Source organism: Oreochromis aureus, linkage group 6 (genome assembly GCF_013358895.1).
Source record: "Oreochromis aureus strain Israel breed Guangdong linkage group 6, ZZ_aureus, whole genome shotgun sequence".
In the NCBI taxonomy this organism is placed as follows: domain Eukaryota; kingdom Metazoa; phylum Chordata; class Actinopteri; order Cichliformes; family Cichlidae; genus Oreochromis; species Oreochromis aureus.
Window position 1 is genome coordinate 19,032,783 of NC_052947.1, and position 21,127 is coordinate 19,053,909.

General features: G+C 41.6%; 1 protein-coding gene across 1 annotated transcript; it reads left to right on the forward strand.

Moving 5' to 3' along the window:
- Positions 1–334: 334 nt before the first annotated feature.
- On the forward strand, positions 335–15,967 carry LOC116330066 (hydroperoxide isomerase ALOXE3-like). Its single transcript, XM_031752250.2, has 15 exons — positions 335–451; positions 607–775; positions 1,015–1,219; positions 1,361–1,442; positions 1,668–1,790; positions 1,880–1,983; positions 4,612–4,778; positions 4,909–5,052; positions 5,353–5,556; positions 5,741–5,827; positions 5,933–6,102; positions 12,825–12,946; positions 13,087–13,187; positions 15,199–15,369; positions 15,541–15,967. The coding sequence occupies exons 2-15, from the start codon at positions 623–625 to the stop codon at positions 15,718–15,720; spliced, it is 2,013 nt and encodes a 670-aa protein (XP_031608110.2). The 5' UTR covers positions 335–451; positions 607–622; the 3' UTR covers positions 15,721–15,967.
- The last annotated feature ends 5,160 nt before the right edge of the window (positions 15,968–21,127 follow it).

Here is a 21,127-nt window from a genome sequence, read left to right on the forward strand (position 1 = left end):
GCTTTTGTCCCACACCCGTAACATTAATATCAAATAATGTAAGACAGATCACTCCATTAGTGATATGTTAAAAACTCAAAGAGAGACCGTTAAACTGCACGCACTGCTTACCGTCGGAAAGGTAATTAGTAAACCAGCCTTCCTCTGAAAGGCCTAGTTCCAATAACTTCTGGCATAAAATGACAAGTCAGCAGTGTCAAGGGCTTTGACAGATCAATAAAAAGAGTGGTGCAGTTTATAGTCAACATTTCACAGTGGCAGAGCTAATTTATCATGAATAAGATAACACTTCCTTCAGATTTTATTATTTGGATAACCTTATCTGGCATTTCATCACAATACCTGATTGATGCAACTGACTGGACACTCCCACTAAACTGAGTAAATAAAAAGAGAAATTGTAGGGGCAAGTTCTGTTATTCTAAGAAACGTCCTCGTCTCATTTACAAAGGTAAGAGATGTTTTCACAGGATTTCAGTCAGAAATTGTGGGTCAAAAAAGGCATTTAGATAATCTCTTCAAATTCTTTTAATTGTGATGCAAGAATTTTGAATGTTTACATTTCCAAATCAGTGCTGAGAATGATTATAATTCTCCCCCTACCAGGATTTCAAGAGGAAAAATGGTGCAGTATAAAGTGACCGTATTCACTGGTGATCGCCTTAATTCCACTACTCTTAACAATGTCTACATTAAGCTGGTGGGCACAGATGGGGAGAGTGATCGCAAGTGGCTCATGGGCTTGAAAGGGGCTTCATCCTTCGTCAGAGGAGCCGTAAGTCTGGGATGGCCATCTCCATGATTTTTTCAGGTTCCCTATATGACATTATACAGTACATGCAAACTTTTAGGGGAAATAAGGGAATTATTAACTGTGAATTATGTAAAGTTGAAATCTATCACCATGAAGATGGTCAAAGCAAACAGTTCACTTCATGGACCACAGTAAATTATAAGAGGATCTGTATGCTCGAGTGTTGAAGCTCAGCACAAACTGCTATGTCATTTCTTTAGGTATCAAAGTTTAAGGTGTCCTGCTCCACTTCCCTTGGAAAGCTTCTACTAATAGAGTTAGACAAACAGTCTCTCCCACTGTTCCCAGAGGATGATTGGTTTTGTGCCAAGGTGGAAGTGAAATCCCCTGAAGGAGACATCTACAATTTTCCCATCTACCGCTGGATTGCTGATAGCAAGGTGCACCGCTTTAAAGATGGAAAAGGTTTGGGAAATGTGCTCATCTTAAATCTTGTTCAAACCATTGAAGATGTAAAACAAAGTTTGTAATGAGGCTGAAGCAATTTCCTAATACAGTATATACCATATTTACAAGAACAACTTGAAACCATTTTTTCTTATTTAGCTCTGAGAGTCTTTGAAGACAACCATCATCTTGGCAGGTACAGTCGGCAGCAGGAGATTCAGCAGCGAGAGGAAGACTATCGGTGAGAATTCAGAGCTTATACACATTTTAGCTTTACAGCTCCTGAAACTGGAATACAAATGCTCTCCAGTTATAGCTGAATATCCTAATACTAATGATATTTAACCTTAAAATGAAGCATTACAATATATTGTTTGTCTGCTGAGATTAATTTAAAAATGCATTGCAAACTATATTATTCATATATTATGTTTTGTGAATTGAAACTGCAATTTCTTTTTCTCAGCTGGGATGCATATGCAGAGGGAATACCTCACTCCTTGAAGGCACAAAACCCAATTTTTCTGCCATCTGAGGTTCAGTTCTCCTTCACCAAAACTACAGAGTTTCTCTACACTGCTTCCACAGGGTGAAGTTCTTTTTTTCTCTTTACCTATCAAAACTATAACTATGTTAAATACAGTAAAGAAATAAGATGAATGTGCTCTTCTGTTTCAGACTGACTGAGCTGAAGCTGAAGGGACTGGATAACTGTAAGGAGAAGTGGGATAATATTGACGGCATCAATCGAGTGTTTTGCTGCAAAAAGACTGACATATCAGGTAACTAACATCATAGTTGGAGTATGGAGTACTTATACAGTGTGCATAATAATATCTATAATAATATGTACTTAACTGTTACCTTTGAAGTATTACTATACCAGTATACATAGTCGATTCTCCTGAATAATAAGAACATTAGACAGCCTGTTCTTTAAAAACATATATATTATATAAGTTTATAGCTTGTTACGACCCCCTCTGCTAGGCGTCAGGGGAGGAGTAACATACACAAGCCCCCACACAAACAGAGTAAAGTAAAAGGGTTTTAATTTCAAACTTTAAACCAAAAACCGACAGGGCTGTTCAACAGACCACTGGGCAAACAATTATTACATAACGAAGAAAACAGTCAGGCGTAAAAGCTAAGGGTTAACTAAGACAAGCTGGCGGCACACAAAATAAAAGCTAAGGGTAACTAAGGCAAGCCAGCATCACAAAACTCTAATGAAACTAAGTTCAGCTGTATGTCAGGTTTAAACAGAGCAACACAGCAAACAGGTTTTAACAAACGAGCTTCACATGCAAAGCAGACGAGGAGGCCACTGCGTGTTCCCTTCAGAGCAGCAGTTCCCCATCGTGTGAAGGATCTTCAGCCTTTTATACTCCCAGGTGCAGACAATCAGCCAGTCAATTGGTCTTGGAGTGGTCATGGGATCTCCAGGCAGCCAATCGTCCGCGAGGTCTGGCACACTGCGATCTGCATAAAAGAAGGCTGGCCCGGGCCTCCCAGTAACCAATCACCCACAAGTCATGGCACACACGGATTCGCATGAACACAAATAGGCAGTCTCACTCCCTCCGAGGCCCAGGGCCGTAACACCCCTCCCCTTAAAATACAAGACTACGTTTTGTATACACAGATTTCAATATTCGTGACAGACAAAAAAAAAAACCAAGTCATACTCACAACCGGGAGAGGTCATCAACTAGTACTTTATCAGTACGTTTTTGTTCTTTGTTTTTTTGGGGGTTTTTTTAAATGCCAAATCTCTGAATTGTTTTCTTGCAGCACCGGGGCCCATCGCATGAGGCATTTATTGTGGCTAAACATCCGGGCAAGACATACAAGAGAATTATGAACAGTGTACACTACAATGGGTAATGTGCTGGACCCCAAGTACACATGGAAGTGCTGAAGAGCTAGCAACATAGCCAATGTCTCCTTTTCAATGATGGAGTAATTTACCTGATGCTTTTTAAACTTGGGGAGAAGTAACAATTGGGGTGGTCCAATCCCTGCAAGTCTTTTTGCAACAGTACTGCTTTAGCCCCAACAGCACTGGCGTCAATTTCTAACTTGCATGGTTGCATCAAGTCAGGAGCAGTTAACACAGAAGTGTGGCATAAGAGGGATATTGTACTTTCAAGGTACCCAAGTAAAAATACGTAAGTGAGTCAGGGCCGTAACAAGCTATTGATTGATGTTTAAAACTGAGAATATAAAGTCTCATTTTGTCTTATGACAGGTGATCTAACAAGTAGAAAATGGTTTCAATATCTAATAAAGCTCACCAGAGCAGTGGCGTGTCTAGAAAATTTTTGTTGGGGGGGCAAGGTAGGGGCACAGATTTGGAGAAGGGTGGCAGATGTAATTGGCAGATAATGTTAAAAAAAAATTCTACCAACCGTTAACCATAATTCAATAACCCTATAAACCTAATAACCGAATGCGCTTTTAACTCTTATTAGAATGAGATTTTAACCACTACAGTGCAAAGTTTCTAGATACTGCGTTGCTAAAGTACAAGAGATGTTCTCAGGACAGGAGCTTTGAGAACCAGAACTGCACATCCCTGCATTGAACATGGCACAGCCATTTCATGGGGTGATTTACACTCTATTCATAACATGGAGCTGGCAGAAAGGATAAGTAATGAGAGAAATTAGCTAGACCGCACAGTGTAGTGTAAGTGCTGCCTTATGGTAAACTTTGGTAATATTGATGTATAAAGAACAACACTGGCTGATGATGAAATACAGTCAGCTGGCATGGTGACACTGCCAGTATTAACCTGCAACCAAATCTGCAGCTCCATACAGCAATGTTACGACTTGGATTATATCTTATAACTCATAACTCTTATGCTAGCTCTCCCCAGTAGATATTTGACGTTGCAATAATTCTTTAAGTGTTATTTTTTCCTTGGTATTCTAATTTCACCGAAGTTTACTAAAGTCAACAAACTTCATATTACTTACGGGGACATTTATTCTCTCCTCATTTTCTTTCACCGAAAAATTGTTTTCTGTGGTGCCGTCTTTCGTGCTTCGCTCTCCTTCCTTTGCTAACGTGATGCTCATAGTGCAGAAGCCGATGCTGCATTCACTTACACTCGGATATCTGAGCTTCACTGTGAAAACATAATCGTACATTTGATATTTGATTGAATTTTTTTGTTTTAGCTTCAGGCTGGCACCTGGGGTGGCCAGTCTGGTTGGCCACCCCGCTGGACACGCCACTGCACCAGAGAGAGCTTATGACGTTTTATACATTTCACATAATCAAGACTCTCAGACACTGAACTTCTGACACAAAGTCAGAAATGGAGCAAAATTTGTAGGCTAGTTTAAAAAAAGGAACATGTTGTTAAATGCTTTTTTTCTTTTTCTTTTTTGTTTTTGCAGAATATGCTCAGGAACACTGGAAAGAAGATGCTTTCTTTGGCTACCAGTTTCTAAATGGTGTCAACCCCATTTTGATCCAGTGTTGTACAACCCTGCCCAGTAACTTCCCTGTCACTGATGACATGGTCTTTCCCCGCAGTCGTTGCAGCCTTGCAGATGAAATGAAGGTGAATGTAGAAAGACACAAAAAAAGGAGAAAGAATTTTTTCTTAAATCAGCTACTTGGTCATTGCAATAAATGCACTTCCACATTCACTGAATATACACACTGTTGAAATAACCTGAACTTTCAAACAGAAAGGGAACATATTCCTGTGTGACTACAAGCTTCTGGATGGGGTGAAAGCAAACACCATCAATGGGAAGAAGCAGTACTTGATGGCTCCTCTCGTCCTGCTCCACAAATCTCCTGACAATAAACTAATGCCGATTGCTATTCAGGTAATTCAGTTCAGATGAGCTTTATTTACATAGCAAAATATATATATTTTCTAGGGTAAATATGAGAGGAAAATCCCAACAATCAGGCAATTCTTTGTCAACAAATAACACTGCCAACACTGGAAAGGAAAAACTCCCTTTTTAACAGGAAGACACCTCTGTCAGAAGCAGGAAGCCACCTGCCGCAAGTGGTTGGGAGTGAGGGGAGAGGGAGAAGGCCAAAAGACATGCTGTAGAAGAAAGCCAGAGATTAAGAATAACTCATAATTTGATTTATCACTTGACCCTGTCCTTGTATAGCTGAAGCAGACTCCATCAGATGACAATCCAATCTTTCTTCCTACTGATTCTGAGTACGACTGGTTGATCGCCAAGATTTTTGTGAGAAGTGCAGATTTCAATCACCATCAGCTCAACGCTCACCTGCTGCGCACACATTTGCTGGCTGAGGTTTTTGCAGTGTCACTGCTGCGCAACGTGCCCATGGTGCATCCTCTGTACAAGGTAACTGACGTTTGCTGAAACTCAGTGTTTTGGTTTGTAAATAATTTTAAATAATGTTGAAAGCATTTGAGATTATTAATTTGTCCAAAAAGGACTTTTGATTGTGCAACAGCGTACCTCAGCATAATAAATACCAAAGTGTTGCCCCAATCATGTCACTAACTGAGTTCCCTCTTTCCCTCAGCTCCTCAAACCTCACACACGCTACACTCTGCAGATCAACTTCTTAGCTCGACGCCTTCTAATTTCTGAGATTGGTGCTTTCACTCAGGTATGCAAAGACCAGCACAGTCACTAGACCTTTACCTAAAGAACTGTTTCTTTTTCAGTGTAATGTACAACATTTGTCTCTAACTGTGAGTTTCTTATTGTGTAGTTTGCAGCATCAGGTGGAGAGGGCATGTTTACAATCCTGAAGAGGTCAGTGTCCTCAATGACGTACAGCTCCCTCTGTATAACAGATGACATTGCTGAACGTGGCCTAGAAGCTGTGCCAAACTTCTACTACAGAGATGATGGCCTAAAGGTTTGGGATATCATCCACAGGTATGGTAGTTTTGACCTCTTAATGATGCCACCAAGCTACTGCAGTTCTGTTATAATAATAATATTTTATTATTTGTTAGTTTATTAATTTTTATTTTATTTATGTCATTTTACAATTCTGTTTTCCATCCACCCACCCATCTTCTTCCGCTTATCGGGGGCCGGGTCGCGGGGGCAGCATCCTAAGCAGAGAAGCCCAGACCTCCCTGGTATCTCCTCCGGCTTGTCCGGGGGAACACCAAGGCGTTCCCAGGCCAGCCAAGAGATATAACCTCTCCAGCGTGTCCAACTCCCAGAATCTGGGAGGAGGCCTAGGGGCAGGGAGCGTTCTGTTTTCAATTTGGTTTAACTCATTTAGCTTTCTGATTGCTCCTTTTAATTTATTTTGTTGAAAAAATACTTTCAGTCCATTTTTTCCCCAGTAAAAGATCATTGAAAAAATGAACACAAAATGAACACAAAAGAAAGAGATAAAAACAGGGTGCTGTTGGAATGCTACTAGTCAAGTAACCCCAGTGGAAGGGTTACTTGACTAGGATGAGGGACCTATGAAATCTTCAATACCCAGCATCCAGATTGATGGCGAAACAACTTGGGGAATGTTTTCCAACATTCAGAAGAAGGAACTGCTCTCACAGCTAGAGATTGACGAGGTACAACACAAATGCTACGGCAAGGGGAAGCCAGGATGACAGGTCAAGGGGGAGATATCATCACCCCCACCTGAGATTGGGTGGGGGCCCCAAGTGCGATGGAAGAAAGATCATTGAGCACGAGAGGAACTAACCTGCGAGATAAGATCATGGCAAAGCTTGAAACCTGGATCCTTCGTGGCTGGTTACCAAGACTGCGTGAAGTACCCTCAGATGATCTACTAGATCAGGGGTATCGAACTCCAGGCCTCGAGGGCCGGTGTCCTGCTGGTTTTATATGTGTCCTTGATCCAACACAGCTGATTTAAATGGCTAAATTACCTCCTCAACATGTCTTGAAGTTCTCCAGAGGTCTGGTAATGAACTAATCATTTGATTCACATGTGTGATATCTAAAACCTGTAGGACACCGGCTCTCAAGGCCTGGAGTTTGACACCCCTGTACTAGATGATGTGAATGCTGCACTATGGACAATACCGAGACTAACCAGCTTATCTACACCACGGCAGCAGTGATCAGTGAGATACTTGGCTACAAGTTGAACAGCCACAAGGAGCAGTACCCTCCATGGAGAAGGAGACTAGAGGCCAAGATAAAGGTAGCACAGAGGGAGGTTAGCCAACTATCAGAGCTGCAGAAAGGTGCAATGAAGAAGGTGCTACGGCCAAGCAAAGACTCACAACCTTGGCAAACTTGAAGAGGTATACCAGAGAGGTAGAAAGCAGAAGAATAAACCTGCTGTTCTCCACAGAACCAGCCATGGTGTACTCTTAATGGCAGGGGAACAATATGAGAACAGCAGCACCAAGGCTGGAAACAGAGCAATAGTGGAAGAGCACATGGGAGAAGGACCCAACCCATAACATCAATGCTCAGTGGCTAGTGGATCTAAGAGCAGACCACAGTAACCTCCGTGAACAGGGTCATCCAAGAAAGGGTCTCCAGTATGAAGAGTTGGACAGCACCAGGCCCCGACATGATTCACGCCTACTGGCTGAAGAGGCTGACTGCACTCCATGAGCGTCTGACAGCACAAGTCGATGAGAGACACCCAAAATGGAAATACCAGAAGAGCAAAACACCAGCTACTGGTAGACAGAGCAGTCACTCAAGACTGCAAGACTAGGCTGACCAACCTGTGCACTGCCTGGATTGGTTACAAGAAGGCCTATGACTCAATGCCCCACACCTCCTGGAATGCCTAGAACTGTACAAGATCGACAGGACCCTAAGAGCCTTCATCAATGGGGATGTGGCTAACAACACTAGAGGCCAACTTCAAGACAATAGCACAAGCCAAGTCAGACCACAAAAGGAACATCGAGTCCCACCTGTCCAGCAACAACACACGGGAGGTGTGGCAGGGAATGCAAGACATCATCAACCACAGAGGCAGCACTGCGAAAACAGAAAACCCGAGTGTGCAGCTGGCAGAGGAAATAAACAGCTTCTTTGCCCGCTTTGAAACACCACAACAGCAGCACTCATCTGCCTCAGCCCTGCTCCCATCCTCATCCTCACCTGGTTCCTGCACCGCTCCACTCACTGTAACGGAGCACGATACAATACAATACAATACAATTTTATTTATATAGCACATTTAAAAACCACAGGCATGCCAAAGTGCTTCACAGAATGAGTTAAGAGCAATAATAAATACAAATATAAAGCATAAAATACAAAATACACATAAAATATACTAACAGGCAGGTGACATAACTAACCAATAATACACCAGGCATAGTAGACACAACCCGAAAGGCTGAAGGTTAAAACATTATAATCATTAACAAGTAATAAAAATAAGTTCCAAATACACTAAGGATGTGGGCTCTAAGAGCTGGGGAAGGCAAGGCTAAACAGATAAGTTTTTAATCGAGATTTAAAAGATTGAATTGAATCAGACGCCCGAATAGCTAGGGGGAGGTTATTCCAGAGGTAGGGTGCGACAGCGGCGAATGCGCGTGACCACCTCTGGTCTTGAGCCGAGATCTCGGTTGCACCAGGAGCATTTGGCCTGCTGATCTAAGCGCTCTCCCAGGGATATAAAAACTGAGGAGATCCGTAAGATAGCTGGGCGCGGTGTTGTTTATGATTTTAAAAGTGAGCAATAAAATTTTAAAATCAATACGAAATTTAATAGGGAGCCAGTGCAGGTCGGAAAGAACTGGAGTAATAGACTCAAACCTGCCAGTACCAGTTAAGAGACCAAGAGCCGCATTTTGAACAAGCTGCAGTTTATGAATAAGGGCAGAATGGAGACCAGTATAAAGGGAATTACAATAATCTAACCTCGATGTAACAAAGGCATGGATAAGTTTCTCCAGGTCCTTACGTGGTATGTAGGGCTTGGCCTTAGAGATTAGACGTGGTTGATTGAAACTCGATTTAACTACGGAGGACACATGTTTGTCCAACTTGAAGGAACTGTCCAAGACAACACCCAGGTCCCTCACAGTGTCAGAAAGGGAGTCAGCAAAGGGCCCAAAAATACCAGTTGATTCAGCCCGAGAGAAGGGACTATCAAAGATTACAATTTCAGTCTTCTTATCATTTAGAATAAGAGAATTGCTCAGTAACCAGTTTTAACTTCATTCATACAATCAGAGAAGTGTTGCAATGACGACGTGACATCCTCAGCTAGTTCAAAATAGATTTGAATGTCATCCGCATAAAAGTGAAAAGAGAAATTGTATTTATCAAAGATTCGGCCCAAGGGTAACAAATATAAAGAGAACAGCATGGGACCCAGCACAGACCCCTGGGGGACACCAGAGGTAACAGGGGCAATGGAGGAGGCATAGGTACCCATGGTGACAGAAAAAGACCTTTCTGAGAGATAGGATTTAAACCAGCTAAGGGCACTGCCTGTGATTCCCACCAGATGCTCAAGCCTCATTAAAAGGACATTATGGTCCACCAAATCAAAAGCAGAGGACAAATCAAGCAAAATTAACACCACAGGGCGCCCTGAATCAGCAATTGAGAGAAGATGTCAGACGTGTGCTCCTAGCAGTGAACCCCAGGAAGGCGGCCGGTCCAGACGGAGTACCTGGCAAGGTACTGAGAGCATGCGCACACCAGCTCACCCTCATCTTCACCAGACTCTTCAACCTCTCACTGGATCAGGCAGCCATCCCATCCTGTCTAAAATCAGCCACAATCATCCCAGTGCCGAAGAAGTCTCCCATCTCCAGCCTGAATGATTACCGCCCTGTGGCCCTCACACTGGTAATCATGAAATGCTTTGAGAGACTAGTCCTTCAGCACATCAAGGATTACCTCCCCAGAATTCGACCCCACCAGTTTGCATACCGTGCAAACAGATCCACAGAAGACGCCATCGCCACAGCCCTCCACGCTGTGCTGAGTCACCTAGAGCAGCGGCAGAGCTACGTCCGAATGCTCTTTGTGGACTACAGCTCAGCCTTTAATACAATCATCCCGGACATCCTCATCACCAAACTGGTCACTCTTGGCCTCCCTCCTCTCACATGTGCCTGGATAAAAGACTTTCTCACAAACCGGCCCCAGACTGTAAGACTCGGCCCTCATCTCTCCTCCACTCACACACTGAGCACCGGCTCCCCACAGGGCTGTGTGCTGAGCCCCCTCCTGTATTCTCTCTACACCCACGACTGCAGTTTGACCCACAACAACACTCTCATCATCAAGTTTGCTGATGACACCACGGTAGTCGGACTCATCTCGAAGGGAGACGAGGCAGACTACAGAGAGGAAGTCCTGAAGCTGGCAGCATGGTGTTCAGAAAACAACCTGGCACTGAACACTAAGAAAACCAAAGAGCTCATTGTTGACTTCAGGAGACACAGCACTGACTTGGCCCCCCTCTACATCAACGGGGAGTGTGTGGAGAGGGTCCACACCTTCCGGTTCCTTGGTGTCCTCATCTCTGCTGACATCTCCTGGACAGACAACATCTCAGCAGTCGTCAAGAAGGCCCAACAGCGGCTGCACTTCCTGAGAGTCCTCAGGAAGTACAAGCTGAACTCCAACCTGCTGCTGACCTTCTACCGCTCGTCCATTGAGAGCCTGCTAACCTACTGCATCACGGTATGGTATGGCAGCTGCACCAAGGCGGATAGAGTGAGGCTTCAGAGTGTGGTCAAGACAGCACAAAAGATCATCGGCTGCCCTCTCCCCTCCCTGATGGACATTTATTCCTCCCGCTGCCTCAGCAGAGCAGCAAACATCATCAAGGACAGTTCCCACCCTGGTTTCAACATGTTCAGTCTGCTTCCCTCAGGGAAGCGCTACAGGTGCATCAGCACAAAAACCCACAGACTCAAAAACAGTTTCTTCCCCAAAGCGATAACCACCCTGAACTCACACATGCACCGATAACACAGCCCCCCACTTCCCACTTCCTCTATGGACCACCACTGTGCAGTACCAATTCTATGTGCAATAACTCAACTGTATATACATAACACTATTTATTACATATTACTTTTTTTTCTTTCTTAAAAATACGGCTTGTATATTGTACATTTTATATATATATATATTTAAATATATATCTTTTCCCCCTATGTTAATACTGTCCATATGTTGCAGAACTGTACCCCCCCCCCCCAGCATGTTTACACTGAGTAGGAGATGCTCTGTATCTCATTATAGAACTGTATAGTGACAATAAAGGCATTCTATCTATCTTCTATCTACAAGTCACTATCAAGTGCGGGAGATGCCCTGTCCCTACACTACTGTTCTGCATAGGCCAGAATTCTCTCAGATCATTGCCAAAACTCGCTACAGATAGCGACTATGGAATAGAGCAATTGTCAGCCACCTCTTCTACATGGAGGACATTAAGCTGTATGCCAAGAGTGAACGAGACATCGATTCACTGAACCACACAACCAGGATGTACACCAATGACATTGGAATGTCGTTCGGACTGGAGAAGTGTAGTCCGATGGTAACAAAGAGAGGGAAAATAGTCAGAACTGAGGGGATCGAACTATCAGAAGGCAACATTGCAGACATTGAGGACAACAACAAATACCAGGGAATCCAACAGGAAACCACAAAGAGGCCACTAGGAAAGATGCAACCACCAAGTACCTGCAGAGGGTCTTGCATCTGGAGTCAGCTGAACAGTAAAAACAAGATCCGGGCTATTAACACCTACACCCTGCCTGTGATCAGGTACCCTGTTGGGATAATAAGCTGGCCAAAGGAGGAGATAGAAGCCACTGACATCAAGACCAGGAAGCTCCTGACCATGGATGGAGGGTTTCACCCCAAGTCCAGGACCCTGAGGCTGTATGCTAAGCGGAAGGAAGGAAGCCAGGGACTGGTGAGTGTCAGTAGCACAGTCCAGGATGAGACAATGAACATACAGGAGTACATCAGGAAAATGGCCCCAACCAACTGCGTGCTCAGTAAATACTTCAGGCAGCAAAAACCCAAGAAAGAGGAGCAAGAGGAGGAACCACCATAGCAGGATATGCCCCTGCATGGTATGTACCACTGGCAGATAGAGGAAGTGGCTGACATCCAGAAATCCTACCAGTGACTGGACAAAGCAGGAGTGAAAGACGACACAGAGGCACTAATCATGGCAGCACAGGAACAAGCTCCATAGAGGCTGGGGTCTATCACACCAGGCAAGACCCCAGTTGCAGGCTGTGTAAAGATGCCCCTGAGACAATCCAGCACATAAGAGCAGGCTGCAAGATGCTAGCAGGCAGGGCATACATGGAACGCCATAATCAAGTGGCCAGTGCGGAGTATGGCCTGGAAGTCCCGAGGTCAAAATAGGAGGTGCCCCCTAGGATAGTTGAGAATGATCGATCTAAGGAAATACCATAGGAAGTTCTGTGGTTCCCGTAGACACTCAGATGAGAGATTAGTATATTAAGTACTGCTTTAAGTACACACTAATGTTAAACATTGTTCAATTTTTTTAATTAAAGTTTCTCAGAAGGTGTCAGTACTTTTCTTAAAATGAAAGGTGTCTCTAATACTTACAGATATCTACCATCCCTAAGTAAAATTAATGAAATAAATAATGAAAGCATGTTTCATCTAATTTCTCAAAGGTTTGTGCAGGGAATGCTCGGCTACTACTACAAGAGTGACAGTGAGGTCCAGGAGGACTCTGAACTTCAGAAGTGGATTTTGGACATTTTTGAACATGGTTTCTTTTCTCAAGCAGAAACAGGTTGGCTTTAAAGAAATTTTCAGTTCTTATTATGATAAAGTTGATTGATTCTTAGTATATATAATTATAATCCAAACATAAATCCAATCTTTCTTTGTTCACCTCAATGCAATTGATGCTGGGTTTTTTCTGCTCAACAGGAATTCCTCAGACATTTACTTGTGTGACTGAGTTGGTCAAGTTTGTCACCATGGTGATCTACACTTGCTCAGCCCAGCATGCAGCCGTGAACTCTGGACAGGTGAGTCCTTGTATAAACACAGTTTCACCTTTTTTTTAAACAACAGTGCATGAACATCTGAGAACCTAGGAGACCTTTGGGAGAGCAATGATGATCCATCTCATTTAGGATTCTAGCTGCTCAACAGTCCTGGGTCTTTTCATGATGTATCAAATGTTTTCAACTGGTGAATGGTCTAGTCTGCAGCAAGGCTAGTTCAGCATCCAGACTCTTCCATAATGAAGCCATGATGTGATAGATGCAATATGGGGTTTAACACTGTCTTGCTGAAATACAGTGGCTTGCAAAAGTATTCGGTCCCCTTGAACTTTTCCACATTTTGTCACATTACAGCCACAAACATGAATCAATGTTATTGGAATTCCACATGAAAGACCAATACAAAGTGGTGTACACTTGAGAAGTGGAACAAAAATCATACATGATTTCAAACATTTTTTACAAATAAATAACTGCAAAGTGGGGTGTGCGTAATTATTCAGCCCCCTTTGGTCTGAGTGCAGTCAGTTGCCCATAGACATTGCCTGATGAGTGCTACTGACTAAATAGAGTGCACCTGTGTGTAATCTAATGTCAGTACAAATACAGCTGCTCTGTGACGGCCTCAGAGGTTGTCTAAGAGAATATTGGGAGCAACAACACCATGAAGTCCAAAGAACACACCAGACAGGTCAGGGATAAAGTTATTGAGAAATTTAAAGTAGGCTTAGGCTACAAAAAGATTTCCCAAGCCTTGAACATCCCACGGAGCACTGTTCAAGCCATCATTCAGAAATGGAAGGAGTATGGCACAACTGTAAACCTACCAAGACAAGGCCGTCCACCTAAACTCACAGGCCGAACAAGGAGAGCGCTGATCAGAAATGCAGCCAAGAGGCCCATGGTGACTCTGGACGAGCTGCAGAGATCTACAGCTCAGGTGGGGAATCTGTCCATAGGACAACTATTAGTCGTGCACTGCACAAAGTTGGCCTTTATGGAAGAGTGGCAAGAAAAAAGCCATTGTTAACAGAAAACCATAAGAAGTCCCGTTTGCAGTTTGCCACAAGCCATGTGGGGACACAGCAAACATGTGGAAGAAGGTGCTCTGGTCAGATGAGACCAAAATGGAACTTTTGGCCAAAATGCAAAACGCTATGTGTGGCGGAAAACTAACACTGCACATCACTCTGAACATACCATCCCCACTGTCAAATATGGTGGTGGCAGCATCATGCTCTGGGGTGCTTCTCTTCAGCAGGGACAGGGAAGCTGGTCAGAGTTGATGGGAAGATGGATGGAGCCAAATACAGGGCAATCTTGGAAGAAAACCTCTTGGAGTCTGCAAAAGACTTGAGACTGGGGCGGAGGGTCACCTTCCAGCAGGACAACGACCCTAAGCATAAAGCCAGGGCAACAATGGAATGGTTTAAAACAAAACATATCCATGTGTTAGAATGGCCCAGTCAAAGTCCAGATCTAAATCCAATCGAGAATCTGTGGCAAGATATGAAAACTGCTGTTCACAAACGCTGTCCATCTAATCTGACTGAGCTGGAGCTGTTTTGCAAAGAAGAATGGGCAAGGATTTCAGTCTCTAGGTGTGCAAAGCTGGTAGAGACATACCCTAAAAGACTGGCAGCTGTAATTGCAGCAAAAGGTGGTTCAACAAAGTATTGACTCAGGGGGCTGAATAATTACGCACACCCCACTTTTCAGTTATTTATTTGTAAAAAATGTTTGGAATCATGCATGATTTTCGTTCCACTTCTCACGTGTACACCACTTTGTATTGGTCTTTCACGTGGAATTCCAATAAAATTGATTCATGTTTGTGGCTGTAATGTGACAAAATGTGGGAAAGTTCAAGGGGGCCGAATACTTTTGCAAGCAAGAATAATAATACCATAAAACTACAGGGAGGCATCACCAATATTAAAAAAACAAAGAAGGAATTATACATTAAACACCATTATTACATCATCATTATATTTTTTTTATCAGTTATCTTTTACTTCTTGATCAAATGCAGTATGACTATGGTGGCTGGATGCCCAACACTCCCATCTCCCTGCAACTCCCGCCACCGACCACAAAGGGGACGACAAGCGAGGCCACGATGTTGGCCACCTTCCCTGACGTCAATGTAACAGTTCAGGGCATGGCCACCATGTGGCTACTCAGCAAGCAGTCCAGTGACTTTGTAAGCAGCAAAGATTTCATTAAGACTAACAGAAATTATGTCTGAATTCAAGTTTTGTAACCACATTACAACTGTACACAGTAATTCCAAGAGCCTTATTTGATTAAAAACAAAGAATTTTTTAAGTGAATTTTGTTGAAGAAAACCTAAGTGTATCATTATTCTCATCAGGTCCCTCTTGGCCAGTACCCGGAGGAGCATTTCATTGAGGAGATTCCTCGCAAAATACTCAAGGATTTTCAGATGGAGCTTGAAGATTTAAGTTTAGTTATCAAAGCCAGAAACAAGCGTTTAGAAGTGCCATACACCTACATGGATCCGGCAGAGTTAGAAAACAGTGTGGCCATTTGAATATTAGAAGACTCAGCTGTGAGACAAAATTCAGCTCCCTCTTCAAACAACAGCAGGTTCTGCCTCTAATTTCTGACTTTTACTGATGAAATAGAACAAAGAACTTACTGCTTATAATCACTATATATACTAAACTGTAAATTTTATTCATCTGTGTTAAAATGTAAATTTATTTTTTGATTACAATCTTGAATCATCTTCTGATTTTCATCATAGTTTGCTATCTTATCAATAAAGAAGTGTCAAAGAAAAATGTTAGATTTTTTGGGTGTCTGTTCTGAGACAGTTGATCTCTCGATCATGATGTATTTTTTTCTTAGAAAACATTTACTGCATTTCATTGTTTATATTTTCATTATTTTAATCTTTGAATTTTCTTGAGCTAAACACAGACAGCTTTTTGGTGAGTTAGACAACATGAACACCCTCATCTTAGTCTGAGGCTGCTATTTCATGTCAGCCACTAATGTGCACTTGTGTTTTGCAGAAATCTTTTGTGATTGTAGTTTCTCATCATGCTCTAAATTATCAGTTCTCTAAAGCCTAATTTAATGCATGGCACAGATTAAACACACATGACTCACAGACATTAACAAGATGGGTCTGCATTATCCACATTAGCCCACTTATACTGTTGAAATGTGTAGCATATTTATTTAACACTGCGAAATAGAGTGATGTTTACATAGGCCACTGTATTTTCTATAGATACCATATCAATGGCAAAAATGTGAATATATTTAATTCAGTTCAATTTATATAGCACCAAATCCCAACAACAGTCACCTCAATTCAGTGGCCAGAATGTGATTAAATCAATTTACTTTACACTCACTGGGCACATTAATAGGTACACCTTGCTAGTACAAGGCTAGAACAAGGTGTTGGAAATATTCTTCAGTTGCTGCAGATTTGTCAGCTACATATCCATGATGTGAATCAAAGCTTATCTACTGGGTTGAGATCTGATGACTGTGACCATTTAAGTACAGCTCATTGTCATCTCAAGAAACCTGTTTGAGATGAACTGAGTTTTGTGATATGAAACATTATCCTACTGGAAGCAGCCATCAGAAGATGGGTACACTGTGATAATTAAGGGCTTGACATGGTCTGCAACAATACTCAGCTAGGTCGCTGTCTTTAAACAAGGCTCAATTGGTACCAAGGACCAGACCAACGTCTGACAAGAAAATATCCTCCCATACCATTATAGTCACTGATACAAAGATGGATGGATCTATGCTTTTATGTTGTTTGCACCATCTAAATACTGGAGCAGAGAAACCAGAACCAGGCAGTGTTTTTCCAATCTCCTATTGTCCAGTTGAGTGAGCTCATGTCAAATATAGCCCCATTTCCCTACCTTGACAGGAATGGCACCTGGTGTGCATCTGCTTCAAGATTAGACATGACTCATTACAAGTGTTGCTTGTAATGAGTCCTTACTTGAATTATTTGTAGTAGTCTGGCATTTTCCCTCTGATTTCTAATACTCTGCCTGGCACCAACAACCATGCCAAGTCTAAAGTTTAAATCAGCTTTCTTCCCCTTTCTGATGCTTGGTTTGAAGTTCAGGTTGCAGGTTGCTTTTGAGTTGTTGCCAAATGTTGCTGTTGTTTGTTTGTTTTTAATATTTATGTTAAAGAGAAGCTGAACAGTTGCACGCAACAAAGTGGCTGGCCAGTGTATACAGTAGTTTACCTACATGGGTTATGTTATCCTTATAAAGGATATAGGGGGAAAAGCAGTTATAATAACAAAATGTTTAAAACAAATAAGAATCTTGGGACTAAATTCTTAATTTCTTGTTTTGTTCTTAAAAATCTGTTATATCTTTTCTCAGAATAAGGTTTTTGAATTTATTATATAATTGTATTTATTATGTAATTAATACATTTATTCATTTAATAATGAATAAAGGTATTCATTAATCAATGCATAAATGAATAGATGCCCTCTGAGTTCTGTGTAATATATGCAAGATCTGTTTTGCTAAGAGACAAAAATTGCTCTGTTCACTTGTGTTCTGTGCAGCAAAATCTAAACCTGAAGCACCACTTTGGGGGGAAGGAAATTGTCTTCATTCTAACAGAAGAGTATTTGCAATTTGTAACTGTGCTGAAGTTTCAACAGTCTGTGGATCTGTTCACATACAGACTCAGGACAGCGGGTTTGTGTACTTGAACGTGACTATTACCGTGTATTGTACTGTTTGTTCAGCACCTCAGCGTGCACAGTATTTAGAATCTGAATAACTCAGAAGCATAACATTTCAATGGCTGTCACTATTATAGATTTTGCTGTCTATGTTGGGCACAGACCGGTAGTGGTGTTGCTCTTGCAAAAAAGAGAGATATTTTTATGATACCAGTTTTATTGCTTTTCGAGGTTGACGCTGACCATGTAGTCATAATACTCCTGAACTCAACTAATCTCTCACCTAATCACACATTTAGTGCTGAATGAACTTAATTTGTCCTTGACTGTTTGCAGGCCTCCTCAACTTCTAAGTGGATTTTAATTCTCATTTGTTTTTGCAATCCAGCCTACGAGTGACAAAATGTGTTACTTTCTGCCCTTCACACATTGGTAAATGACTGGACTGGTTCTTACATGGCACTTTGTTACTCAACTTGAGCACTCATAGCACTTTACAGCATACCTCATTCATCTAGTCACTCAGATTCATACAAGCACTTTCTTTCTGTGCCTACGTAAATGGTAAGTGGTAAATGGACTGATTCTTATATAGTGCTTTTCTACTCAAAGCACTCAAAGCGCTTTACACAGCATTCACCCAATCACACAAGCACTTTCTTCTGTGCTTTTAAGTTCTCACTAACTACTACTCATTCATACTCCTGGATGCATCAGAGAGAAACTTAGGGTTAGTATCGTGCCCAACATGCAGACTGGGGGAGCCAGATCCTGCTCTACCTCCTGAGCTACAGGCACCCTAAGTGGTTTCTAGCTAGCATTCACACACCTTCACACTCTGATGAATGCATTAAAAAGCAACTTATTGTTCAGTATCTTACCCAAGAATACTGGCTGCTCTGGCTCCTGAGCTACAGTTAACCTACTACATTCCTGACGTTCTGATCCATAGTTTAGTTTACCTAAAGTTTAGGTAAACTAAACTTTATTTTACCTAAACTAAAGTTTAGGTAAATTTTATTTTAGGTAAACTTTATTTTAGGTAAACTAGTTTAGTTTTTTTCTGCAACTAATGGAAGCTATTTTGACAAGTTATTATTCTGTTGTACAGTGTAATAAACACTTCATTGGCACATTTAGAATATTAGAAGATTATATTTTGCATAAATGACCATCTGATATTTTAGTGTACAAAAGTAACTTTGCTCACTTCAGCAAAGCACAACAGAGAACTATGCTGATCACTATACACTCCACTTTTGTGCTCTTTTTGAAATAAATTAGCCAAACTGGCATTTATAAACTCAGCAGGGATAGCACTTCGGGCAAAATCCCAAATTAGAAAAGATGCCCCCCTTCCAAATGTTGGAAACTGAAATATAATATTTCTTGTTAACTAAGGAGACAATCCTGCCTTTTTTTTCCTTCTTTTTTTTAAAGGGAGCATCAGAATTCTGTTATGATGTTGGAAGGATTCAGAGTGTAGTGTATCTATACAAATATACATTAAACCCTTTAATGGTCGACATAATCACCACATTGTTATAGTTCGAAAAAACGGTGGCTTCGTGACTCTCGTGCTTTGCATTATAATCATTGTGTGCTTTCATCTTAAGGCAAATATTAAATATAAATGTGCTGACAATTAAACATGAGACAAAATCAATGAAAAGTTTTAATTAGGAGATTTTAATATGAGCTGTTTAGATTTGTGGATTTAATGTCAGAGACATAAAACTCTAACCAGTTCTACACATCAGAAATCTCTAAGACCGTTGAATCATGCAGGTCATGAAATGACTTTATACGTCATACTTTAAAGCGAGTCTGCTCTTGCTATTGATTTGATCGTAATTTCTAACCTTTTACTGGAATTGAGAGAACAGCAGTTCCGGGATTACGAGTCACTTCATACCTGTTCTGCATGACTAGCAGAGGCAGAGGTTTTGTAATCCTATTCTCACACTTAGTTTCACCTTCTAAAACACAAATCCAGTGAAAGCCACAATCAAACAAACACCTTTTTACTCTAACCTTACACTGTAGCAGGAAGTGGTACCCGAATCAGTGCATTTTTACTCCCTTGGTCTAATGTTTAGGTTGTCTCAGGGTGGTTGTTGAACCAATTTAGCGTTGTTACTGCACTGAAGTGCCTTTTAACAGAGTATGTGCCAATAGTTACAGCAGAAAACTAGAGTGATAAATATTAGTAGGTAAGTTTTGGCTTTACCTGAGGATTATGCATGTGCAGACACATTTAAAATCCTTTTCTCTTTAACTCTACTGATATTTAACACAAAAACTATTGTGCTGCACACATTACACCAAAGTGAGTGCTGACTGATGATTGTGCAAACATATTTTTTCTCATGTAAGGAAATTCCCCCCTTCATTCCGGTTTGCTGCACATGAATACATTTTCCACTTTTGTATCCCCCATGGATGGATCAACAACTTGAAGCCCACCAAACTCCTGAAATCAGTGAACAAACATCACCACAGCATTTAGACTTTTTTACATAATATAATTATTAACGGAGGCAAAACAACTTAACTGTATCTACCACTACCCACTTTGATTTCATGACCATGCTTACAGAGCCATTGTTTGTTTATTATTCTGGCTCATTAACAAAAATAACTGATTTTTATTTTTCCGTAAACAGTCCAACAAGGACACGATTCTATGTAGAGGCACATTACACTGGTGGTGCCCTAAACCAGCCTTTGAAAATTTGTAGAACAGTGCTATTGTATATACTGTAGTAGTTTACACTGAACATTTAGGTGCCTGTGAACAGTGACCTGAAAATCATTCAAGCATAAAAAGTCACGTAACTCAAAGAATGAACCAGTGTTGTATCTACACTGTGGCGCGCGTGGTCGGCAGTGCTGCAGCAGGGAAGGCGGACGCATCTGCGCTGCATCACAGTCACGCCTCGCCAGCTTAAAATCTGTGCTCTGCCTGCTGTTTGTTGTTGTTGTAGAAGTGTTCAGCTGCAAGCTGTGTATGTAACGTGACAGCAACCGGTAAATAAAAGAATGAGGATCCTGGAAAGCATGTTCATGTCGTCGGGTCAGCCGTGGTCATTTACATACACACAACTTAGCAAAGAGGGTATTTTAACTTTTAACTTTTTCTTTGCATTTTATTACTTGTAGCCTCTTGTAAAACATAATTTATTCCAATATCTTTCACTGAATTTATAGAAAATGTCTTAGCTCTTAGCCAAAAACCTGGCATATG